The sequence below is a fragment of the Staurois parvus genome, unplaced genomic scaffold (assembly GCF_062004578.1).
Source record: "Staurois parvus isolate SC_StPar_1 unplaced genomic scaffold, SC_StPar_1.0 ptg000679l, whole genome shotgun sequence".
NCBI lineage: Eukaryota > Metazoa > Chordata > Amphibia > Anura > Ranidae > Staurois > Staurois parvus.
In genome coordinates, this window is record NW_028318475.1 from 284,721 (window position 1) to 306,567 (window position 21,847).

Here is a 21,847-nt window from a genome sequence, read left to right on the forward strand (position 1 = left end):
ATTGGCTAATTCTGGTGTTCAATGGCAAATGCCAATCAAGCTCTGTGGTGCCGGGCAGTGAGCACAGAGCCCACTAGACGATGCCAGGCCCTTGGGCCACCCTCATGAAGTCTGTTTCTGATTGTTTGGTCAGAGACATTCACACCAGTGGCCTGCTGGAGGTAATGTTGTAGGGCTCTGGCAGCGCTCATCCTGTTCCTCCTTGCACAAAGGAGCAGATATCAGTCCTGCTGATGTCCCTGTCCAGCTCTCCTAGAGTAACTGCCTGTATCCTGGAAACTCCTTCACACTCTTGAGACTGTGCTGGGAGACACAGCAAACCTTCTGGCAATGGCACATATTGATGCACCATCCTGGAGGAGCTGGACTGAATATGCAACCTCTGTAGGGTCCAGGTATCACCTCATGCTACCAGTAGTGACACTGACCCTAGCCAAATGCAAAACTAGTACAAAACAGGCAGAAAAGATGAGTAGGGAAAAAAATTTCAGTGGCCTCCACCTGTAAAATCATTCCTGTTTTGGAGGTTGTCTCATTGTTACCCATCTAGTGCACCTGTTGTTAATTTAACTAACACCAAAGCAGCTGAAACTGATTAACAACCCCCTCTGCTATTTAACTGACCAGATCAATATCCCAGGAGTTTAACTGATTTGATGCTATACTCTGATTAAAAAGTGTTCCTTTAATTTTTTTGAGCAGTGTATATTTGTTATGTATTAAATACAGGAAATCAGCTGGTAGAGGGAGCTCTTTCATGATATTTCCTCAGCCTCTATGCTTTACCACATTTGCAATATGATATAGTCCAGAAAATGTATTGTTTTTAAAAAAGAAGTCTAGGAAATGCATCAGTTTTAGGAATCTGCTGGCTTATATGGGGGCTAAGTTTAACAAGGTATATGCCACCTTGTGGATCTCTCTCTCTTTTATTTGCTAATTTTCTGTGTTCTGGGAGTACAGCTATTACTATGTGGCTGCTGGGTGACTACCCATTCCTCCCCTTTGCTGTCCATTCACATGTAGCACTACCCCCTTAGGAGTTTCAAAGATTTCCAGGCTCCCTTTAGCCCTGCACAGCCAGGCAACACACATTTCCACATAGACTTGCATCAATAGTCAGAGATCAGTCCTTGAGCTTTGTTTTTGTTATTTTATTTTGGCAGATTTAAACTGGGATAGGGTTAGGGGTTTACAGGATGCCCAAGGGAACTGATGAATTGAGAGCAACATCCTGGAACTATTTACAAGCCTCCACTGCAACACAGTCTCTGTTGGAGAGTTAGCCAGCATCTCCTAATGTACCACCCCAGACCCTAGATGAACAACTCTTAATTCCTCATCGGCCTACCCCAGTGCAAACTCTCCCCGCTTCAGACCATCCTGAACTCAGCTGCCAGACTCATCCACCTCACCAGCCGCTCCACCTCTGCCACCCCCCTCTGCCTCTCCCTCCACTGGCTCCCCATTGCCCAACGCATTAAATTCAAACTGCTCACTCTGACCTATAAAGCCATTCACAACACTGCCCCTAACTACCTCACCGACCTGATTCCCAAGTACCACCCTACCCGTACCCTTCGCTCTTCACAGGACCTCCTTCTATCTTGCTCCCTGGTCTCCTCCTCCCACGCACGACTGCAAGACTTCTCCAGGTCCTCCCCCATCCTCTGGAACTCACTACCCCAATCCATCAGACTGTCACCTTCCCTCCTCACCTTCAGGCGCTCCCTGAAAACCCACCTCTTCAGGGAAGCCTACCCCACCCTCACCTAACAGCCGCTGCCCTTCCCTCCTCCTACCACTCCATCCCCCACAGCCATTTCCTCCTGTACCTCTACCCCCTCCCTCCTAGATTGTAAGCTCGAAAGAGTAGGGCCCTCTTACCCCTTGTGTGCTGTTTGATGTTACTGTACTGTTTCATGTATTGTCCCCCCTCTATTGTACAGCGCTGAGCAAACCCTTTGGCGCTATATAAACTCGATAAATAAATAAATAAAATAAATAAATTCACCTAGTAATCTGGAGGTATCCCTGAACAGGGGATCCGGTTCCTGTCACTTTGAGAAAAGGACTGTCCCAGGCAGGTGGTTTCCAACCAGAGTGCTCCTTCCCCTATTCGTCCAGGGGGGTGCAGGGGTACTCACTCAGATCCTGTCCTGTAGCTCTGATTGGTTGGTGGCTGCTACCAGGCCTTCTAGCTGGGCCGCTCCTTCCCTGCTGTACAGGTAGTCCTCGCTCTGGGGGCCAGTGAAGCTCTGAACTTTCCTCCTTTCCAGCTCCATTGCCTGTAGGTGAGCCCCTCTCTCCATCTGGGCCTCCTCACAGGCTCCCTCCTTCAGCCTCACATCTTACTCACTGTCTTACACCCGAACTCTCCCGCAGCTGAGCAGGCTCAGAAACTCCTAAATGTTGTACCAGCCCCTTTCCATGCCTCCTGTTGGCCAGGATCCTTCAAGAGTTCAGGCCAGCCACTCCTCAGATCCACCCACTGCTTTTAGACCTTTCTCTAAAGTTCTAAAGCAGATAGAAATTCCAGAGGGCTGGTCTGCAGAGCCTCTCAGGTCCTGACTCAAATTTGATTCCCTGACTATTGCACCCAGGCTGCTACTCAGCCCTTTTCTCTAACAATCAGGGCTCTAGCTCCCCCTAGCTAACTAGGAGGGTGCTACACACAAAAGACTATATTTTTGTGAATGGGCTCACAACATGCAAAGCCTTCCATGATTGGACAAGAGGAAAGGAGGGACAGGCAGAGCAGTTACGAATGAATCTGTAGCTTCTGTAAACACTCAAAGGCTCAGCATCAGAGTGCTGGAATTATAGTGAAAGCTGTACTCCCAGAGTTCAGTAAAAATGTAACAGTGAGAGAAATGCACAGTTTGCTAAAATGCCGAGGAACAGCCAAGAAGGTTTTAGGTGTAGGTATGTGCAGCACCAAAGTTCCCCTTTAGGCGGAATCCCTCCCTTTGGAGGGAGGAGTGGGAGGGAGTCCCATTAGGTGGGTGGTTCTGGGACTGGGAGTTCAGTTGGGCTTGAAAGCAGGAAGATAAAAGGAAGACAGCAGAATGTGTCCTTCTCCCCCTCCCCTCCCTGGGGGGGTACCAGGGAAGAAGAAGCTAGTCCAGAAGAGCCCTCCTAGGCCTGCATTACTTCTGTGACAGGAAAGGACTTTGCTGGGTCCCAGAGAGAGGTAATGAGTTCTATGGACCTGGGCCCAATTGCAGCTGTCTCCCCCATGTTGGCTAAGTTCAACTGTATGGATTGTGTTGGAACCTTTAGTTCAGCCATGATGTGAAGAGCAATGCCTTTACTTGACTGTAATTGTTGCACTACGTTCAGTAAAGACGTTCTAATTATTCATTGGCCTGTATCTCAATATGTGTCAGAATGTGTTCTGCTGGTGTTCCCTCTCTGTCGGCCTGGAGAAGTGCCCATTGTCTGGAACCCCTGGGAGTGAGGGGGTGAAGCACACAGAAAGTGAGTGGACCGGGGGTCAGTCTCCTCCCACCACACACACGGGGGAGAGTCATTGAACAAAGTCCTGTATTGCCCAGGTAAGTGTTCAAGGGTAAGTTCAGGGTCGGCTTGACTGCTTGTTAGGCCACACGCAACTATGGCAATATTTTTTATGTTTGAGTCTATGCACTAGAAGTTGAGATAGTCTTGGCTACCTAATAACATGGGTATTTGGGGCTTATCAGAACAAAATTAAAAAAAAAATTACAAATCCAGTCCTAGGGAAACATGCTTTACTTTATTCATCAAGCTATAAGAGCCATTAAGGTCTTCTGGACTATCCAACTGTACTTAAATGCTGGGTGGAAAAACCCACATAAAAGAGGCATGTGAATTTATTTACTGAATCAGACAATGCAAAAAAGATTAATAGCATGTAAAGTACATACCAATCCATACCAATCAGATTTTTCCTTTCATGAATAAGAACAAAGAATGACAGTAGATGATTAGTTGCAATGGGTTACTGCATTATCTAGACCCCAAAATGTTTGTTTATGAAAAAAAAAGCATGACTTTACCAGACTTGAAATGTTTGGATTATAAGTAGTTCCTTGGGAAGGTCTTCCTCCATTTAGTTTGAAACTGCTTACATACATTTTACTCTTTTCTTCTCCCCTGAAATAAAAAGAAAAGGAGCAGTCCTAAACACATGGCATGGTAATATAGTAAACTATAACAGATAAAATACTAAAGTTGTAGGTGACATTTTGCAGGAACATGCAATAGGTTACGTGGTTTCAAACAGTTCCTAACCTCCAAATTAATTAGCAAACAGAAAATTAGCTACATAGCACTGCAGTTCACAAAATCTATCTTATACAGAAAACTCACAGCGAGCTTTAGGTCTGATAGATATGGGCATAAAAGCAGATTCAAGGCTACAAGCAACACTCATGAAGGGGCTCTGCCCCCTCCCCCTCCAAAACACTTTGTCCCCTGTGATAGGGACAAGGACCTCTTCCCCACAACCCTAGCCAGTGGTTGTGGGTGTCTGTGGGCAGGGGGCTTATCGGAGTCTGAAAGCCCTCTTTAACAAGTGGGCCCCCAGATGTCGCCCCCCCATGTGAATGAGTATGGGGTAAGGTGACCCTGCCCCCTTGTGAAGTCATCGACCCAGCATGCTCTGGTTGATGTCGCAAGGTCACCCAGTTACATCACTAGATGGCCCTGCCCCTTAGTTATTTAAGAACTTTCAGGCAGTGGAGCTGTCAGGCGGTGGGAGCCCTTGTTGGGACCAGAGCTTGTTTTTTGGGGGGTTGGCGGTGGTGGCAGGCATCGTGATTGACTATGGATCTACACAGGGGGACTTTTTTTTAAATTTTTGTTTTTTTATTAAAAGACTTGTCAAAAACTGCCTCCTGTGTTTTTTTACACTACATTTTTGCTTTTGGTGAATGAGTAGGGGTACCATGTACCCCATACTCATTCACATGGGGGGGGGGGCGGGCGGGATCTGGTATCTTACTGTATACTTGAATGCAGTAAGATACCGCTTTGTGAATTGTCCCCTATATATCACAATGGCAAAATCTGTGTCTATAGTGCATGTTTAAACTTTAATACCGTAAATAATAGCATGTTATTAGATTTTCACTCCAGGCGTATATAATGAATTGGTGTGGGGGTTTCCCTCAAAATCCCAAACTTTTAATTGTCTGCAATTCTGATGACAGCTGATGCCTTGTTACATTACCGCACATTTTTACTACGAAAAAACAGCATGACTTAATAAAATAACTCATGCAGTATTTTAGTAGTGTTTTTTAGTGAATCTCAAATTTAAAAAAAAAAACGCTGTGCGGTATCTTACTTTATACTTGGATGCGGTAAGCTACTGCTTTTTGAATTGTCCCTTATAAATCACAATGGCTAAATTCGTGCCTATACTGCATGTTTAAACCTTAATACCATAAATACCATGTTACTACATTTTCACTCCAGCAGTATATAATTCTAGAGAAATGCTTAAATAATGCATTACAATTTAACTGAACCCATTAGATATTAGTCGACTAAAATGTTCTGGAGATTTTAGTCGACTACAATACAACTAAAATTAAAACAATTCAGATGACTAAAATGCGACTAAAACTTAAATAGCAATTTAGTCAAAAGACTATGACTAAAACTAAATTTGATGTCAAAATGAACACTAACTGCAACACTTTCACCCTATGATTGGAGAAGTCTTAAACAGTAATTGATATATTAGAGTGGTATTTTATAACACAACTACTACAGTAGTACTACTGCGCCATTTACTCCATGTGTAGCTAAATGGTAAAAGATGTCTATATAGCAAGGGGTGCTGATTCAGAGGTATATTTGAGAAAAAAACATGCTTTAGGCAGACCATAGACGAGTCAAAGTCCGAAAAATCTGTTGAGCCAAAAGTGAAAATAGCTCATACGATTGTGCCATCAATTGTTTTGTTTTTTTTTTTTTTAAAAATCCATCATGTAGGATCAGGCACTTTTGATTGCTGCAAGAAAATCGTGTGTCGCAGCTGGCACACTAATGCGAAAAATTAACAATTAAAATTTTTTTTTGGTTGTTGCATCATCTATGGCCTGCTTTAATTTGTTCCATGTTGTTTTGGCACCTATAAAATTCTTTCTATATGACTATTTCTGATTCACCCTTGGATAAAAGAAAAAAGGAATAAACCACTAACGTTTAATAAAAAAAAAACAAAAAAAAAACAGAGCTCAAATACCTAAAACTAACATGGCTGGAGCCAGATGATGCAGTGGCATTGGAAGACAGATGCGGAGAAATGGCAGTGAGATTGTAGTTTATTGGAGGAATCATCCCAGCTGGGCTTTTATGGTTATCTAGGCTGTTGCTTGACTCTTTTAGTGTGACATAAGGTACTGCCCTTCCCTGATTAGTAGTACCAGTAAATAAACCACTGGTATTAGACGCCCCATCAGTCTTCTCAGTCTTTTCGGAGTCCATTTTAATGATCTTCACCTTTAAAGGTTTAGTATCCTTCACTTTGTGATCAATATTGAAATCCTGCATATAAAAATAAAAGTATTGGATAAATGATGTGTTTCATGTTCTAAGGACTGTTCTGTAGAAAAATGCATGATGCTGGTATACCATTGTTCAGTAACATAACATAAGAGACCAACCTTTGCAGCCTCCGTGTTTCTTTCATGACAAATTCTCTTTAAGTTTACATTTTTTTAACTGGTCTCCACATATAATTACTGCTCCTACATGACCTGTTCAGAACTGTGGCAACCGCCTATAACATTTATCAGTTCACAGCATTGTCTCAACCTACTTAATACATTCTAGCCAAGTCAACACTTATCTCTTTATACTGGAGGTTACTTTCCAACAAATAAATATAATCTAATCTTCAATTCAATGACTTAGGGTGCATGTCATACACTATGCGATATCTGCAAGAATGCAGCCATTTCCAGAATCTTCAAAAATTTTATTTTTACATTTTGGACAGTGTGGGGAAGGATTAAAACCATCCCAGACTCCATTGCAGAGATTTTCCCTTATTCCCTGTCTTGATAACAACAGTTTTATCCAGGATGGAAGTGAGGGAAAATGTCCACCAGACACACAGACAATCAAATTTACTAAGTGCATATTCACCAGGTGCTGAATGACTCCAAGCTTGCACTTTGGTGATGTGTTGTCAAAAAACTATATTTTACCTGTAGTGCCAGGGCTTTCTTTTCACCTGGGTAATCATCTTTTTCTTTCTTAACATTTTTGGTTTTCTTAGTTTGTGGCTGAATGTCTTTGGAAAGCTTCTGGACTTTTGCACTGATTTCCTGAGAGAACCTTTACAATGAAACAGAAGAAGCCATAATTATGCTTAGTCACTATATATTTTTATTTTATTTTATCTAACAGTAATGCTGTAGCAGAACAATAAAGGTCTCAAGGTGGCATCCATATATGTTCCTATACCTGGGGATATTCACAAATGGGTACTGACAACAACTATTACTATGTCCAGTGAGAAAGCCCTTGCTAGCTATTGGGGCAGTCTCATTGGACAGAAGAAAGATTTAGCCACATACTCAAGGAAAGTCAAGCCCCAATGACAAATGGCAACTGAATCAAAACAAGGCATATATGAAACAATTTCAGTAAATACAAGCAATATAAGGCTTCTTGTGACACTTGATTTTAGGCAGGCCTTTAATAGTTTAAAATGGATTACAGGTTCACTTTAATGTAGAATTCCTATGACTTCCTCTGTCAGTAGAACAATGTTCTTCATGCACTGTTTGTATCCCATTATGCTTTTGCATAGATTGTTATTTATTTTCCATAGGCAGCATACATATGTTAAAGTTGAACTCTTGGAATTAGACAAAATCTACTCTTGTAATGCCTGCCTCCCTGCTCTACAAAGGCTATTAACCCTGTATTGCACATGTAGGAGTTGAACATGTGACTATGGTCCTAAGCACCTTAGAGAGGCGGCAGCGCTGGAGCAGTTGCATGATTGAGAAAACCTTCTGGAGCCAGGAATCAGAGGGGGTTGGACCCCCTTTTGCCTTCAGAACTGCCTTAATTGTTCATAGCATAGATTCACCAAGGTGTTGAAAACAATCCTCAGAGAATTTGTTCCATATTAACATGAGTTACTGTTGCCTTTCTATCATCTCGAACCAGTCTGGCCATTCTCCTCTGATTTCTGACATCAACAAGGCATTTTCATCCAGGGCAACTGTCACTCACTGGATATTTTCTATTTATTGGACCATTCTTTGTAAACCCTAGAGGTGGCTGTGTGTGAAAATCCCAGCAGATTAGCAGTTTTTGAAATACTCAGAGCAGCCCGTCTGGCACCAACAACCATGTCACGTTCAAAGTCCCTTAAATACTCTTTATTTTCCACTCTGATGCTTGGTTTGAACTTCAGCAAGTTGTCTTCACCTCGAGTTGCTGCCATGTTATTGGCTGATTAGCAATTTGTGTTACTAAGCAATTGAACAGGCGTACCAAATAAAGTGGCCGGTGAGTGTATATACACTATATTGCCAAAAGTATTGGGATGCCTGCCTTTACACGCACATGAACTTTAATGGCATCCCAGTCTTAGTCCGTAGGGTTCAATATTGAGTTGGCCCACTCTTTGCAGCTATAACAGCTTCAACCCTTCTGGGAAGGCTGTCCACAAGGCTTAGGAGTGTGTCTATGGGAATGTTTGACCATTCTTCCAGAAGCGTTTGTGAGGTCAGGCACTGATGTTGGACAAAGAGGCCTGGCTCACAGTCTCCACTCTAATTCATCCCAAAGGTGTTCTGTCGGGTTGAGGTCAGGATTCTGCACAGGCCAATCAAGTTCCTCCACCCCGAACTCGCTCATCCATGTCTTTATGGACCTTGCTTTGTTCACTAGTGCGCAGTCATGTTGGAACAGGAAGGGGCCATCCCCAAACTGTTCCCACAAAGTTGGGAGCATGAAATTTTCCAAAAGGTCCTGGTATGCTAATGCAGTCAAGCAAGTACAGTTCTCCTGGCAAGCACCAAACCCAGACACATCCATAAGATTGCCAGACAGATAAGAGTGATTTGTCACTCCAGAGAACACGTCTCCACTGCTCTAGAGTCCAGTGGTGGTGTGCTTTACACCACTGCCTCTGACGCTTTGCATTACCCTTTGTGATGTAAGGCTTGGATGCAGCTGCTCGGCCATGGAAACCCATTCCATGAAGCTCTCTACGCACTGTTGTGCTAATCTGAAGGCCACATGAAGTTTGGAGGTCCTTAGCTATTGACTCTGCAGACAGTTGGTGACTCCTGCACACTGTGCGCTTCAGCATGCGCTGACCCCGCTCTGTCATTTTATGTGAGTTGCTGTTGTTCCTAGTTGTTTCCACTTTGTTATAATACCATTAACAGTTGACAGTGGAATATTTCGTAGCAAGGAAGTTTCAGGGATGGACTTATTACACAGGTGGAAACCTATCATGGTACCATGCTTGAATTTACTGAGCTTCTGAGAGCGACCCATTCTTTCACAAATGTGTGTAGAAGCAGTCTGCATGCCTAGGCGCTTGATTTTTTACACCTGTGGCCATGGAGGTGATTGGAACACCTGAATCCAATGATTTGGAAGGGTGTCCAAATACTTTTGGCAATATAGTATATATACTGTATATATATATATATATATATATATATATATACATTTATTTACTTCTGCCTGGCTTTTCCTTCTAGGTGCTTTGTTTGGAAAGAAATATAGAATTGCACAAAGTCTTGGTGCTGTAGTGGGAAATACAGCCTTCCTGTGACGCTTTTGCATGTTTGGAGCAAAAAGTAAGCATTGCATCAGCTTGATCCACAAATATTCCGACCCATCAACACAACCAATACTTTGGAAAGAATGGAAATCTGCTTTGAGCTATTAGAAAGTGATTTGTGTCCTTCACTGGTAATTTTTATGCAGCTGACATTAAAAAGTAACATCATGGAATGTGTTGTGACTTAATGGAGAGTTTTATCGTTATATGAGATTTCCATTAAAGTTTCTAAAGCCAAAAAAGTTTTTTTCAGACTGGTGTGGGATTAGAACTTCTGTTCAGCTTATATTGCTGTCTGTGCCACTGCTGAAGAGATTCACCCTCTTTAACTTTCCAATGACCAATGTCACCAGGATTAAACGTAAGGAAAAATCTAGTTTTGTGTTGTCACTGGAACAGGAAGAGAGAGCGAGATATAAATTTACCTCTTTTGAACAGATCTTCTCTCACTTCCTGTTGTGTCAAGAGACAGCAAAAACAAAAACACCAGAGCTCAAAAAGCCTGCAAACTCCTGAGCAAACAGCATACAAACGTTTGCAAATGCGCATAAAGATGCACGTCAAAACACACAAAATACTGCAGAAAAACGCTATGCTCAGATGTGAATGGAGCCTTAGAGCATTTTTTACATAGATTCTGATATATACATACCTCTCAGTGAAGCCATCCTTCTTAAACAGGTCATGCTGCAGCAAGGTGACACAGGGTGGCCTCTTGTCTGGGTCAATGTGTAAACAATTCTGCAAAACGAGTTAATGATACATATTTTAAAATGCAGTAGGAAATCGACTTCTGTACAACCACCCTGCCCATACATGGATCGAAATTCAGCGGGTCCTGGCTGAATTTCAATCCATGTATGACCTGCTTAAGCTTTATAGAAAAAGTGACAGTAGCAGGATTTAAAGCGGAGTTCCACCCAAAAGGAGAAGTTCCAATTTAATGCTTTGTACCCCGCTCCCCATTAAGGATTGGTACCTTGGGAGAGCGGGGGGGGCGGGTACCCGAATTTGACAGGTACCTGCTCACACTTCCGCTGCGATCGCCTAGGCGATCGGAAGCGGAAGTTGTCCTCCCTCCCTCCTTCCCCGTAGTCTTCTGGGACACGTGACAGGTCCCAGAAGACTACGGGCCATTCACAAAGCGCAGCGCTTCTCCTACATGCACAGTGGGCACCCGGCTGTGAAGTCACAAGCTGTCACAGCCGGGTGCCCACACTAAAGATGCCAGCACCAGGGAGAGAAGACAGCTGGTGAAACCAACGGTGGTGAGGACACTGCTGGACCGAGGAACAGGTAAGTGGCTGTATTTTAAAAGTCAGCAGCTACAGTTTTGTAGCTGCTGACTTTTTTTTTTTTCAGCTGGAACTCCGCTTTAAGACAACAGTTTTAAACAGTTGCTGTCAATACTCAAGCATACTTTGCAAGTGCTATAGTTTCCCCAACATCTGTAACTTTCATTTTTTTGGACAGCTTGGTCAGCCTGCAAAAAATGAAAAATGCTATAAATAAAAATGTTACCCACATACATTTATCAGAAAATAATTTTTTTTTTACCATGAGCAGCAGCGCCCAGTAGGGTCTATGTACAATGCACGCGTGTATTTTTTAGCAATAATGTTTACATGTATACAGTGTAATAAACGGTATATACGCAAGGCTGTATATACGTTACATGCAATACTGTCACATTCAGATCCATATAAATTACAGATCAGTACGCAGCAAATTGTACGCCCATGAGCATCACCTCTAACACAGAAAACATGTCCTATATGTCCCATATGTAAAAAATTAATATACCAATTAGAAGTATCCTGTTTAGAGTGTATATTTGATGAACAGTGGTCGCTATCAAAAGGTTCTCCCAGTCCAGTATAGGATTCCAAAAAGCTCAAGAAACAGGGAATAGGACAAAACAAACAGATATTACCTAGTAAACACACCATTGGTATTCTGGAGGTCTAATTTTTATGAAACTAAAATTATAATGCTGTTGGGGTAAGCTTACTTTAGTCCCCCTTTTAAAGATATACGTTTTAAACTTTTGCTTTATTTAAGTTTTTTATTTCTGCAATATTTGTTTTACAAGAACAGTTCATACATAAAGTATTCCCAGAGCACTATGAATTAGCTACAGACAGCTTGCTTTGTAGCTCCCTTTGTCTAATTAAAACCTTGTACTCAAACATCTGATAAGTGATGGATCACTGCTGTAATGACTTGTTGGGGTTAATTACCCAAAAGGAGTAGAGCCTGTTCACCCAGCAAGGTGAATGTTCACTTTGCTTAGTAAATAAGAATAAGTCCTGTTCACTTCAATCGTCCATTCATGCACAAACAAAGGCCCTGTTTGTTTTTATTTCCCTTGATGAGTGGGCTGCACTGTACAATGCAGTGATGTCTGATTGGCTTACAATGCTGCCCCCTTCTTCTCCCAGTCTGTGCATTACAGGACACTAGTACAAAGGCAGATTGATGTACTACCCAAAATATATTTTGAATGACTACATACCTAGGTTAAATAGGGAAAGTCTTTATATTTTTTCTGCAAATACACATTAATTGTTCATGTATCTACTTGTACTTGGAAGATGCAGACTTGTTTGATTTAGGCTCAGGTCACATTGCTGCGACTTGGGATCCGGCTTGTGAGACTGCAAGTCGCATGATATGTGAAATCCCATGTTAGTCAATGACAGCTGTTTTAATTAGCACTACTGAAGTCACTCCCACTTTAGAAAAGGTTCCTGTACTTCTTCAAGACAACTTCTATCCAACTTGTGCCTATAAACTTTTATGGAAGTCGCCCCCAAGTTGGATCCTCATCTACTGTATATTGATGTAATTTAGATTCGACATCACAGGACGATTACCCAGGCAATGTCGCATGGCATGAAAGTCACGCTTCAAGTCACATCAATGTCATACTCAAGTTGCATTAAGTCGCCAGCAAATCGCCAGGAAGTCGCCTAGCAAAGGTGCACTGTACATTGCGCGACTTTCAGGTCACAATAGTGTGAACCGAACCTGCAAGTGTATGATGCTGTTACATATGCAATATTATAACACACATGCCACACAGGTGCTTGAAGTTCATCTGTGTCAACCTTGAGTGCTGTCCCAGTTCACTTCTATTAAGGCATGATATTGTGAGATGGGGAAACAGCTTTCATTGTTTGAACACTGATTGAAGTAAATTAAAAACTTTCTGACTGACATTCTGCAGTTTAGCCACAAGATGTCACTGTTTTTTCTAACACAGCCTCAGAATGCATAGAGATTTCTATAATCATGAAGAGATGGGGTTTTAGACATGGGAAGTGAACAGGAAAAGGAGAGGAGAGCAGCCATGCTTGAGAGAGAGAAAGGGGGGCTGTGTGATCCGAGAATCTGATGCCATCCAGATGTGAGGACAGCCCTCCGTAATCAGAACTTCAGTTGAGTGAAGCTGATGGTGTTCAAGACGCTAACCCTGTTCAAAGAAAGGAAGATTGCGGCCAAAAAGCTGATGGGAAGCTGAGGAACTAAGTAATATATATACTGTGACATCGCATGCATCGTGGAGAGACATTTGTTCTGTTCAGAGTCACCAGCGGATGAAAAGCAGACCCGGGTCGGTAAGATCGTGCATGCACCTCATTTCAGTGTTGGCACCTATAGGACTGAGACAGGCCTATAGTTAGTTAGTTAGGGTCTCTGTTTGTGTCAGGCCACAAGTGTAAAATCCTACAAACTCAAGCCAGACTGGCGTTTTGCTCAGAAGGAATACTCAGGCACCTGCCACAGGACCAGTTATGGGAGGGGGAATACTGTAGATTTGTGTAAGATTGTAAGCTGTTGTCCTGCACCGCAGGCTAGCCCATACCATACACCCATACACTGATTCTTGTTCTTTTAGGGTAATAACAGGTAAGGTGTGGCAGCTTAGTTGTGCCCGCCAGTAGGTAAATTACTACACTTTCTACCTTCATCCATGAGAAGGCGCTGTGCTGTGTAGCACAAGGGTCTCAGCCTTTGGGCTGGGTGTATGTAAATTTATTGTATATTCCAGCATTTGTGGTTTTGTTTATTTGCCACATCTAAGTAAAATTCTGTTGTGACAAAAGCTGGTGTTGGGGTTGCTTTCCTCGTTCGTGACTTCACTGTATCCTGGGGAGCCCACCCCGGTACACAGCTTAAAATATGGCACACCGGCAATCATTACCAAAGGAGACAAAGACCTATAATTGGTGAAAACCTTAACTGTAAATGAAACAGAGTGCATTGATTTAAATAAATATATTACACTCACAAAAGTGATAAAAAGAGATCCTTCTCTCATTTCCATAAGGAACAGTTCATTGACCAACAAATGCCATCATACGTCCATTAGTGCTTCATTCAAAGATTATCCTCTAATATCCTGCAGCACTACTTCAGCAGAGCCCACTTCTGGGATATTATATTTATTTTACCAATTAAACATTTTTGAGAACATTACACCATGCCAGTGCCCTCTTTGTTTCATTTACTTTTTTTTTTTTTTGAGGATTCCCCAGTCTGGAGAGAACTGCAAGGAAGTGGATGCTTTTTTCTACTTTGGCAGACATTTATATTTGGGTGAAAAACTTGTCTAAATAGCAGGAACCAAAAGATGATTACAAACAGCCCTTTAGGCCCCTATCATGGTTGTGTGAAACAGTAGTGTTGTCTAAATAACATAACAGTTAACGTTTATACTGTAACCATACAATCATGCAAAATCTGGTGAGCTCTGCATAGACACCAATTAGCTTCCAGGTTTTATTGCCCCAGCTTAATTGTACCAGCTGAAGTTAGAGTCTGACTGGCTACTGTGCACCAGTTTTAGTCACTTCACTCTGCACTAGATTTTAAAAGAGAACCAAACATGAAATATGATATAGAACACTGATCATAATGAACATATATTTATTATTTGTATATTAATAAACCATACCTTGGCTAAATCTAATATGACAGAAGAAAGCTTAGGATATCTTCTTTCAAGAGGTTCAATCTCTTTAATTTCTGGCAAGGTTACTCCAGCGAATAATGGGTTCTTATAGAAGAGATCCTGAAGTCGTGGCGTCAGGTTACCTACAACATACAGTTAAGGGATCTGTAATTTGTAAATGTAATACCAGTATGTTTATTGTGAAATGTAATAATTGACAGACCTACACATATCATTACCAGCCAAGTATTCTGTGGTATGCGCTTAATGAAACATTTGTATACAAACTCACATCATCATTGATTAGCATTGTGTTAAGAATCTGACACAGAACAGAAGGGTTTATGTTATTTTTTTTACTGTGTCTTGTAGCTGCCAAAAAAATTAAATTTTACTATTAACATGCCATGATGGTCAGAGACCTAAGCATGTATTTTAAATTGTATAAATTTGTCAAGAAACACTGTTAATACAACCATTACTGCTGGATATTAATTATTAATACCATTCACCTGTTACACATATTTTTAACCATTTTACAGGTTAATTTAAAGTGTATTTATAGCCAAATATTTTTGTATATAGTTTTGGATAGAGTACACCATAGCTAAAATCAATTTTGTTTTGTTTCCGTTAGTATTTTTACAATTCACATCCTGGAGGAACTCCCACCAAGGGGAGGGGAATTCCCGTATTTACTGTTGTCACTGTAAAAGGGGTCCCATTTCCCTTGTATACGTGCAGTTGCAGGGCAGGGATTGCCTTAGCCTTTCTGGTGGGATAGCTCAGGCAGGTTTGGACTAGGATCCGAACACACATGCGCTCATCCCTTGCTAATGGACGATTTACTAAAACTGAGGAGTGCAAACTCTGGTGCAGCTCTGCAGAGAAACCAATGAGCTTCCAAGTTTTTGTTTGCCAAAGCATATTGAACAAGCTGAAGTTAGAAGCTGATAACAAAAATAGATCAGTGTAGCTTAGGGTGTGGTTGCCATCATCCCTATTTCCATAATAGAGAGAATCATATCTTACATTTGATTAGATTTTTAACTCAACCTTAAATTACACAAAAAATAAATTTTTTAAAAACAAGAATCAACAGGCTGAATATATCTGCAGTTAAATTTTGAGGTTGCAAGATGGGAATCAGCTTTGGGGGATACCACCGGATACATATTGTAACAACCACAACTTTGTAAAGTGAATAAGTTGTCAAAACTGCTGTGCTATATATTTGGTAATATGTAATGACCATCTTGTTATGTGCTGGTAAGCAAAACAAAAGAAAAAAAATGTAATGACTTGTATAAATAAAATGTTGATTCTTGTTTTAAAATTTTTTTTTTTAGTGTAATTTAACACGTTCCCTCCTGGTCTATAGCAGATTGGCGGCTGTGTCAAAACGACCCGCTTACGTGGCCATGGGGCCATGCAGCTGCGCAATCTATCACTGGCTGTGTCCATAATTGTATACAATTATGTTGTAAGCTGTGACTGGTCAAGGCAGTCACATATACAGACAGGGCCAATCACAGCCTATCTGTATCATGTGATCAGCTTTGCCCAATCACAGCTAATCACAACAAAAGACTGAATCAATAAGTTTAATTCAGTAAAAATGATTGCACATATCAATTAAATACACTGGCAACCATAACGTGTTAAAAAAAAAGCCCTGATCACTTGCTGCCCAGAGTAGTTCAATGTTACCATGGTAACATTGTATTGGTTTGGTCACAGTGTGCTGAAAAATAAAATAGTAAAAAAAAGAAAAAATTTAATAAAAAAAAAATAATAGAAACAATTGAAAAAAACACAAATTCAGTTATTATTATTTTCACCAAAGAAATGTAGCAGAATACATTTTGACCTAAATTTATGAATAAATGTTATTTATTTGCAAAATTTTATAACCGAAACGAAGAAAAGTGTGGGGGGTTTTTTCAAACGTTTCAGGTGTTTTTTGTTTTATTTAGCAAAAAATAAAAAAACTCAGTGGTGATTGAATACCACCAAAAGAAAGCTCTGTTTGTGTGAAAAAAATGATAAAAATGTCATATGGGTACAGTGTTGCATGATCGCACAATTGTCATTTAAAATGCAACAGTGCTGAAAGCTGAAAATTGGCCTGGGCTTGAAGGGGGTATAAGTGCCCGGTATTGAAGTGGTTAAGATTGCCTTCAAAATCCCATCAAATGTAAGATATGATTCTCTCTATTAAGTTAGAAGCTGATTGGTTACCATGCACAGCTGTACCAGATTTTGCACTCTTCATGTTTATTAAATCAACCCCAATATGTTTCTTTAAAAAAAAATATCCATCATATCCTTGATAATTATAGCTGTACAGTTTATCATATAAATGGGCCTTCTGTCCTTGAGGACTTTTTCTTTTGTTCACAGTTTATATAGCAAGGCTCATTTACTAAAGGAGATGAGAATCTTCATTCAACACATTTTAACTATGTATGCTTTGAATGCCCAAGCATGTGCAAATAAACAGAGATTAGATTTGTTTTTCACATGATTGGATAACTGAAGTGAATCTGAACTCAATTTATTAAGTAAAGATCCTGAACTTCTTTAGTAAAGCAGCATGATTGTTTATATCATATTGACACTGAATCACATTAGGCAAATATAAAGGGCAATAAAAATATTTATTTAATGCACTGCCAAGAGTCCCAAACCTTCAGCTAGTAATCCATACACTAAATTATCCTAGTATGCAGTCCAGATGTTTAGTTGTGAACCAAGTACAGAAGGAGAAACTACTCTAAATTCAAAGGCTCTCATTAGAAACTGCTGTACGTCTACTAAAAGGTCAGTAAATTCCACCAAATATAATTATATCATTAGTCTTCTGATTCTCTATCTTCTATGTTTTTTTTTTTTTACTGAGTTCTAGTCTAACTTTGAGATGTACATAGGAAGCCTATCCTACCTGCTAAATAGTTCAGTTCTTCATCCAGACAATATTGTTTCATAGTGTCCCACTTTTTGTCTGTAACCCAGTGAACCAGCAATGCACCCAGTGGTTGTGTCGGAGCCCTATCCTTGCTGTCTCAAAGTATATTCTCTAAACTTTCTCATTTAAAGCAGTTATGTCATGGTCAAAAAAATGTCAAAAAGAGCAATATGCAAAGGAAAGGATCTATACTCATCCGTTCCACCACTGGTTCCTCAGTCTTTGGTCTGTACAAGAGCTAAATCCATCTCTGTAATCTACATTTGACATTTCCGGGAGTGTCAGATGCCTGCATCCTCTGCCATACTCCTAGAAGTGTGTTGGGAATAAAGAGGCTGTTTTTCTGCAAGAGAATGGGTATAAATCCTTTTCTTTTGAATGTTGGGCTTTTTGACAGGTTTAAACTCAGATACAAAATCACTTTAGGCAGAGGTGCTTTGTTTACAGGGCAGAAGGCCAGATTTAGGCAGAGAAGGACTATGTCGATAGAGACAAAAAGGTGAATTTTTTTCTTGTATAATTGGTCACAAATGTTTTACCATGATTAGTACAAAATATGGGCATCTCTTATAAGCTTTTTTATATATTTCATAATATTCAGTCAGGCAGGGAACACTAAACCAAAAAAAGTGTTCTTTGTTGAAGCGGTGATCCTAGCAAAGAGATGATCATTTCGTTGTATGACAGACTTCAGTGATGGAAATCCAGCTCTGACTAGATAGCATTAGTAGCTGTACCAATAACATATAACTAATCTAATATCAGATGGTAATACTAAGGGCTATGAATTTTATGGCTTATATTATACCACACAATCTTGAATGCCACACTCCCCAATTGATGAAATAATTGCAGTTATTTATATTTTACAGGCATAAAATATAATGAAATATACCTTGGCATTTAATGATATGGTATAACTGATCAATATCCGAGTCTCCAGGAAAAAGTGGTTCCCCAGTCAGCATTTCTGTTACCAAGCAGCCAATTGCCCATATATCAACAGCTCTGATAAGAAAATTACCACAGTGCTAGTTACTGAAAAACTTTCACAATCAAGAAAGTTATACTATTGTATATTATTGCAAAACCATCTTACTTGCCGTATTTGATGTCCCCAACCAAAAGCTCCGGTGCTCTGTACCATCGTGTGGCTACATAATCTGTGTAAACCTCACCTGGGGCAGCCAATGTACGAGCAAATCCAAAATCACACAATTTTACCACTCCAGAATGGGACACTAATATGTTTTCTGGCTTTATGTCCCGATGGATGATCTAGATGAAGAAACAGAGTTTAAAAAAACATGAAAGAAATAATTAATAAAACATTTTGGGTTTTATGCCACAACAATGCCTATCCTAGATTGTAAGCTCCAAAGAGCAGGGCCCTCCTATCCCTCTTGTATTGAACTGTATTGTTGCTGTATTGTCTCCCATTATATTGTAAAGCGCTGAGCAAACTGTTTTCGCTATATAAATCCTGTATAATAATATAATAATAATAATAATGATCATTTTAAAATGCCTCTATGGTAAAGGCAGTACAATTCTGTTTGTAGTGTTGTCATGGCATGTTTTGTCAATGCTTTGTGTATAAAAATAAAACCAAAAAACTATGTGTTGCTACACTAAAAATATTTCTCCAAACAGCTGCTGTAAAAAATATTCCTAAAAGATATTCCAAAAATATATAACAATACTTTCCAATTGTGTTATCTACCAATCCACCTACCTACCCAACCCCTGAAAAACAACCTCACACCATAATCCCCCCTCCACGTACTGTTCTCCTGGCAATCGCCAAACCCAGACAGATCCATTGGATTGCCAGACAGAGAAGTGTGATTCGTCACTCCAATGAACACTTCTCCACTGCTCTAGAGTCCAGTGGCGGTGTGCTTTACACCACTGCATCCATTGGTTTGCATTGCACTTGGTGATGTAAGGCTTGGATGCAGCTGCTTGGCCATGGAAACCCATTCCATGAAGCTCTCTATGCAGGGATATATAAACAGAAACTTGCATAGCAAAATACTACTTTTTTATGAATAAAAAAGTAGACAATGCAGTAACTAGTGCATGCTCAGTATTGAAGGATCAACAGTATTATCTAACACTGGTACATCTGTACCATACGAATATATGTGATGTCACCACCATGTCCCTGCCCCACGTTTTGTCAACAAGAGTAAGAGCAGGAGGGGGATGTCAGGGTGGTAAGGGAAAGGGAAGGAGGACTGGCATATAAATATATAAATAAGAGTAGGAGGTGGCTAGCAGGATCATGGGGAGTGTGGGCGGGGGGGAGTTCTGGATGGGTTCTCACAGAGTGTTGAGAATAGAGAAAAAGGGAGCTGGCATAGTGTTAGTAAAGGAGGGCTGATAGAGTGGTGAGAGAGATGGGAGTAGCTGATAGTGGCTAGACGGGTGGGGACTTGGCTGGCAGGGTGGTGAGATCAGGAGGTGGGGGCAGGATTAGGTTCTGGCTGGCAGAGTGGTATGATGCATGGTGGTGGCTGAAAGAATGGTGAGAGGGCAAGGGTGATAAGAGCGGGGGAAGGAGGGCAGTTACAGTGGTCATGGGGTAAGAAGACACAGTAGTGAAAGCAGGCAGTGGGGTTGCCGGCAGAGCAATTTTGGATTATGCCAGGGATGTGGGGAGAGTGCTGGCAGGGTGGTGAGAGCATGGGGGGGGGGATTCGGCAGAGTGGTAAGAACAGGGTTGGCACTGGCATAGTAGTCAGAGTGGAGGGGGAGGGTGACTGGCATAGTGATCAGAGCAGAGTGGGTAGTGGCTGAGGGCTGGTGTGGGAGAAAGGGCTAGAAAAGTTGTGAGAACAAGGCTGTCAGAAGTTGGAAGTGGTGAGAACAGGAGATGGGTGGATGGTAGCTAGCAGGGTGGTGAGGGGGCAGCAGATAGAGTGTTGAGAGCAGTGGTGGGGAAGGTTGGCAAAGTGCTGAGACCAGTGCTGAGGGAGGTTGGCAGAGTGCTGAGAGAGGGGTGGAGAGGGCTGACAGAGTGGTAAGTGAGGATGGTTGGCAGAGTTGTAAGAACGGAGGATAGTGATAAAGGTGTGGGAAGTAGGCAGAGTGGTGGCAGAGGATGGCAAATAGTGAGAGCAGGAGAGCAGAGAGGTGGGGGTTAGGAAGGCTGGCAGAGTGGTGGAGGTGGGGAAGACATTAAATCAGCACTGACATAGATGTGGACAGAAAAAGTCCCTGGCTTGTGTCCTGCTTTTTTCCCAGTAACAACTGCTGGTGTATTTAGAATGATAGTTGAAGATATTAGGGAGGAATCCATTATGTTCCAACACAGCAGTTTAGCCACTGTGAAGCCTGATAATTGCACCTCTTCTTCACTGACCTCACATGCATAGTAAATATTAAACTTTCTACAGTATATTATTATTATTAGTAGTACCGGTAGTATTAATGATAATATTATTATTACTTTGAACACAATCTCTTTATCAGGTGGAAACTAAGGCAACCCATAGATTGATCAGTTTTTTTAATTCAACCAGCTGGTTGATCGAAAAAAAAATTACTGATTTCCCTCATCCACACATTTGAGGTTTTTAGAAAAATAGCACTGTATAAACCTATTGTAAATTTTGCTGCACATGAGTCTTTATAAAGCCATTGTTAGATATTTAATGACCACTGGGTGTTTTGCATATTTTCATTCTCAGTGACTAACAGCTGTGAGCAACCCCCTCCAACTAAACACGCATGCTTGTTCATGACCATAGATGAACCATAGTAACAGCCTGGTAAGAGCAAAGATAAGGTGTATGTGACGCGGAAAAATTAAACGTATGTTAACATTCACGTGCACAGTTCACTGTACTCTTTCTAATTGATTCAAATAAAAAATAATCACATTAACTGGGAAGAAAAGGACGTTTATTTATTAAGATACTGCACTTTAGATTTTTAGATTTTATATGCTGTGCCACCTGTATTGTTTCCACTTTAATGTTGCTTGTAATACCAAATTTGAAGCCTGACAAAGGCCTACATTAACAATGGCCAAAGAATGTGATCATGTGCAATTCTTTGACCAATCACAAAGCATGATGACGTATCAAGGGGGCGCGCCCTT

The 21,847-nt window shown here is 41.0% G+C and overlaps 1 protein-coding gene across 6 annotated transcripts in view; it reads right to left on the bottom strand.

The window, feature by feature from the left end:
- Positions 1 to 21,847, bottom strand: part of CDKL2 (cyclin dependent kinase like 2) — a 69,524-nt gene that overhangs the window by 12,057 nt on the left and 35,620 nt on the right. For all 6 annotated transcript variants that reach the window (XM_089652292.1, XM_089652291.1, XM_089652290.1 and 3 more), the window contains 7 exons: positions 18,839 to 19,017; positions 18,635 to 18,747; positions 14,775 to 14,914; positions 10,467 to 10,555; positions 7,206 to 7,335; positions 6,239 to 6,540; positions 4,041 to 4,137 (listed from right to left, as the gene is read on the bottom strand). In XM_089652292.1, coding sequence (XP_089508418.1) covers positions 4,041 to 4,137; positions 6,239 to 6,540; positions 7,206 to 7,335; positions 10,467 to 10,555; positions 14,775 to 14,914; positions 18,635 to 18,747; positions 18,839 to 19,017 — 1,050 coding nt within the window. The remainder of the gene's footprint in view (positions 1 to 4,040; positions 4,138 to 6,238; positions 6,541 to 7,205; positions 7,336 to 10,466; positions 10,556 to 14,774; positions 14,915 to 18,634; positions 18,748 to 18,838; positions 19,018 to 21,847) is intronic.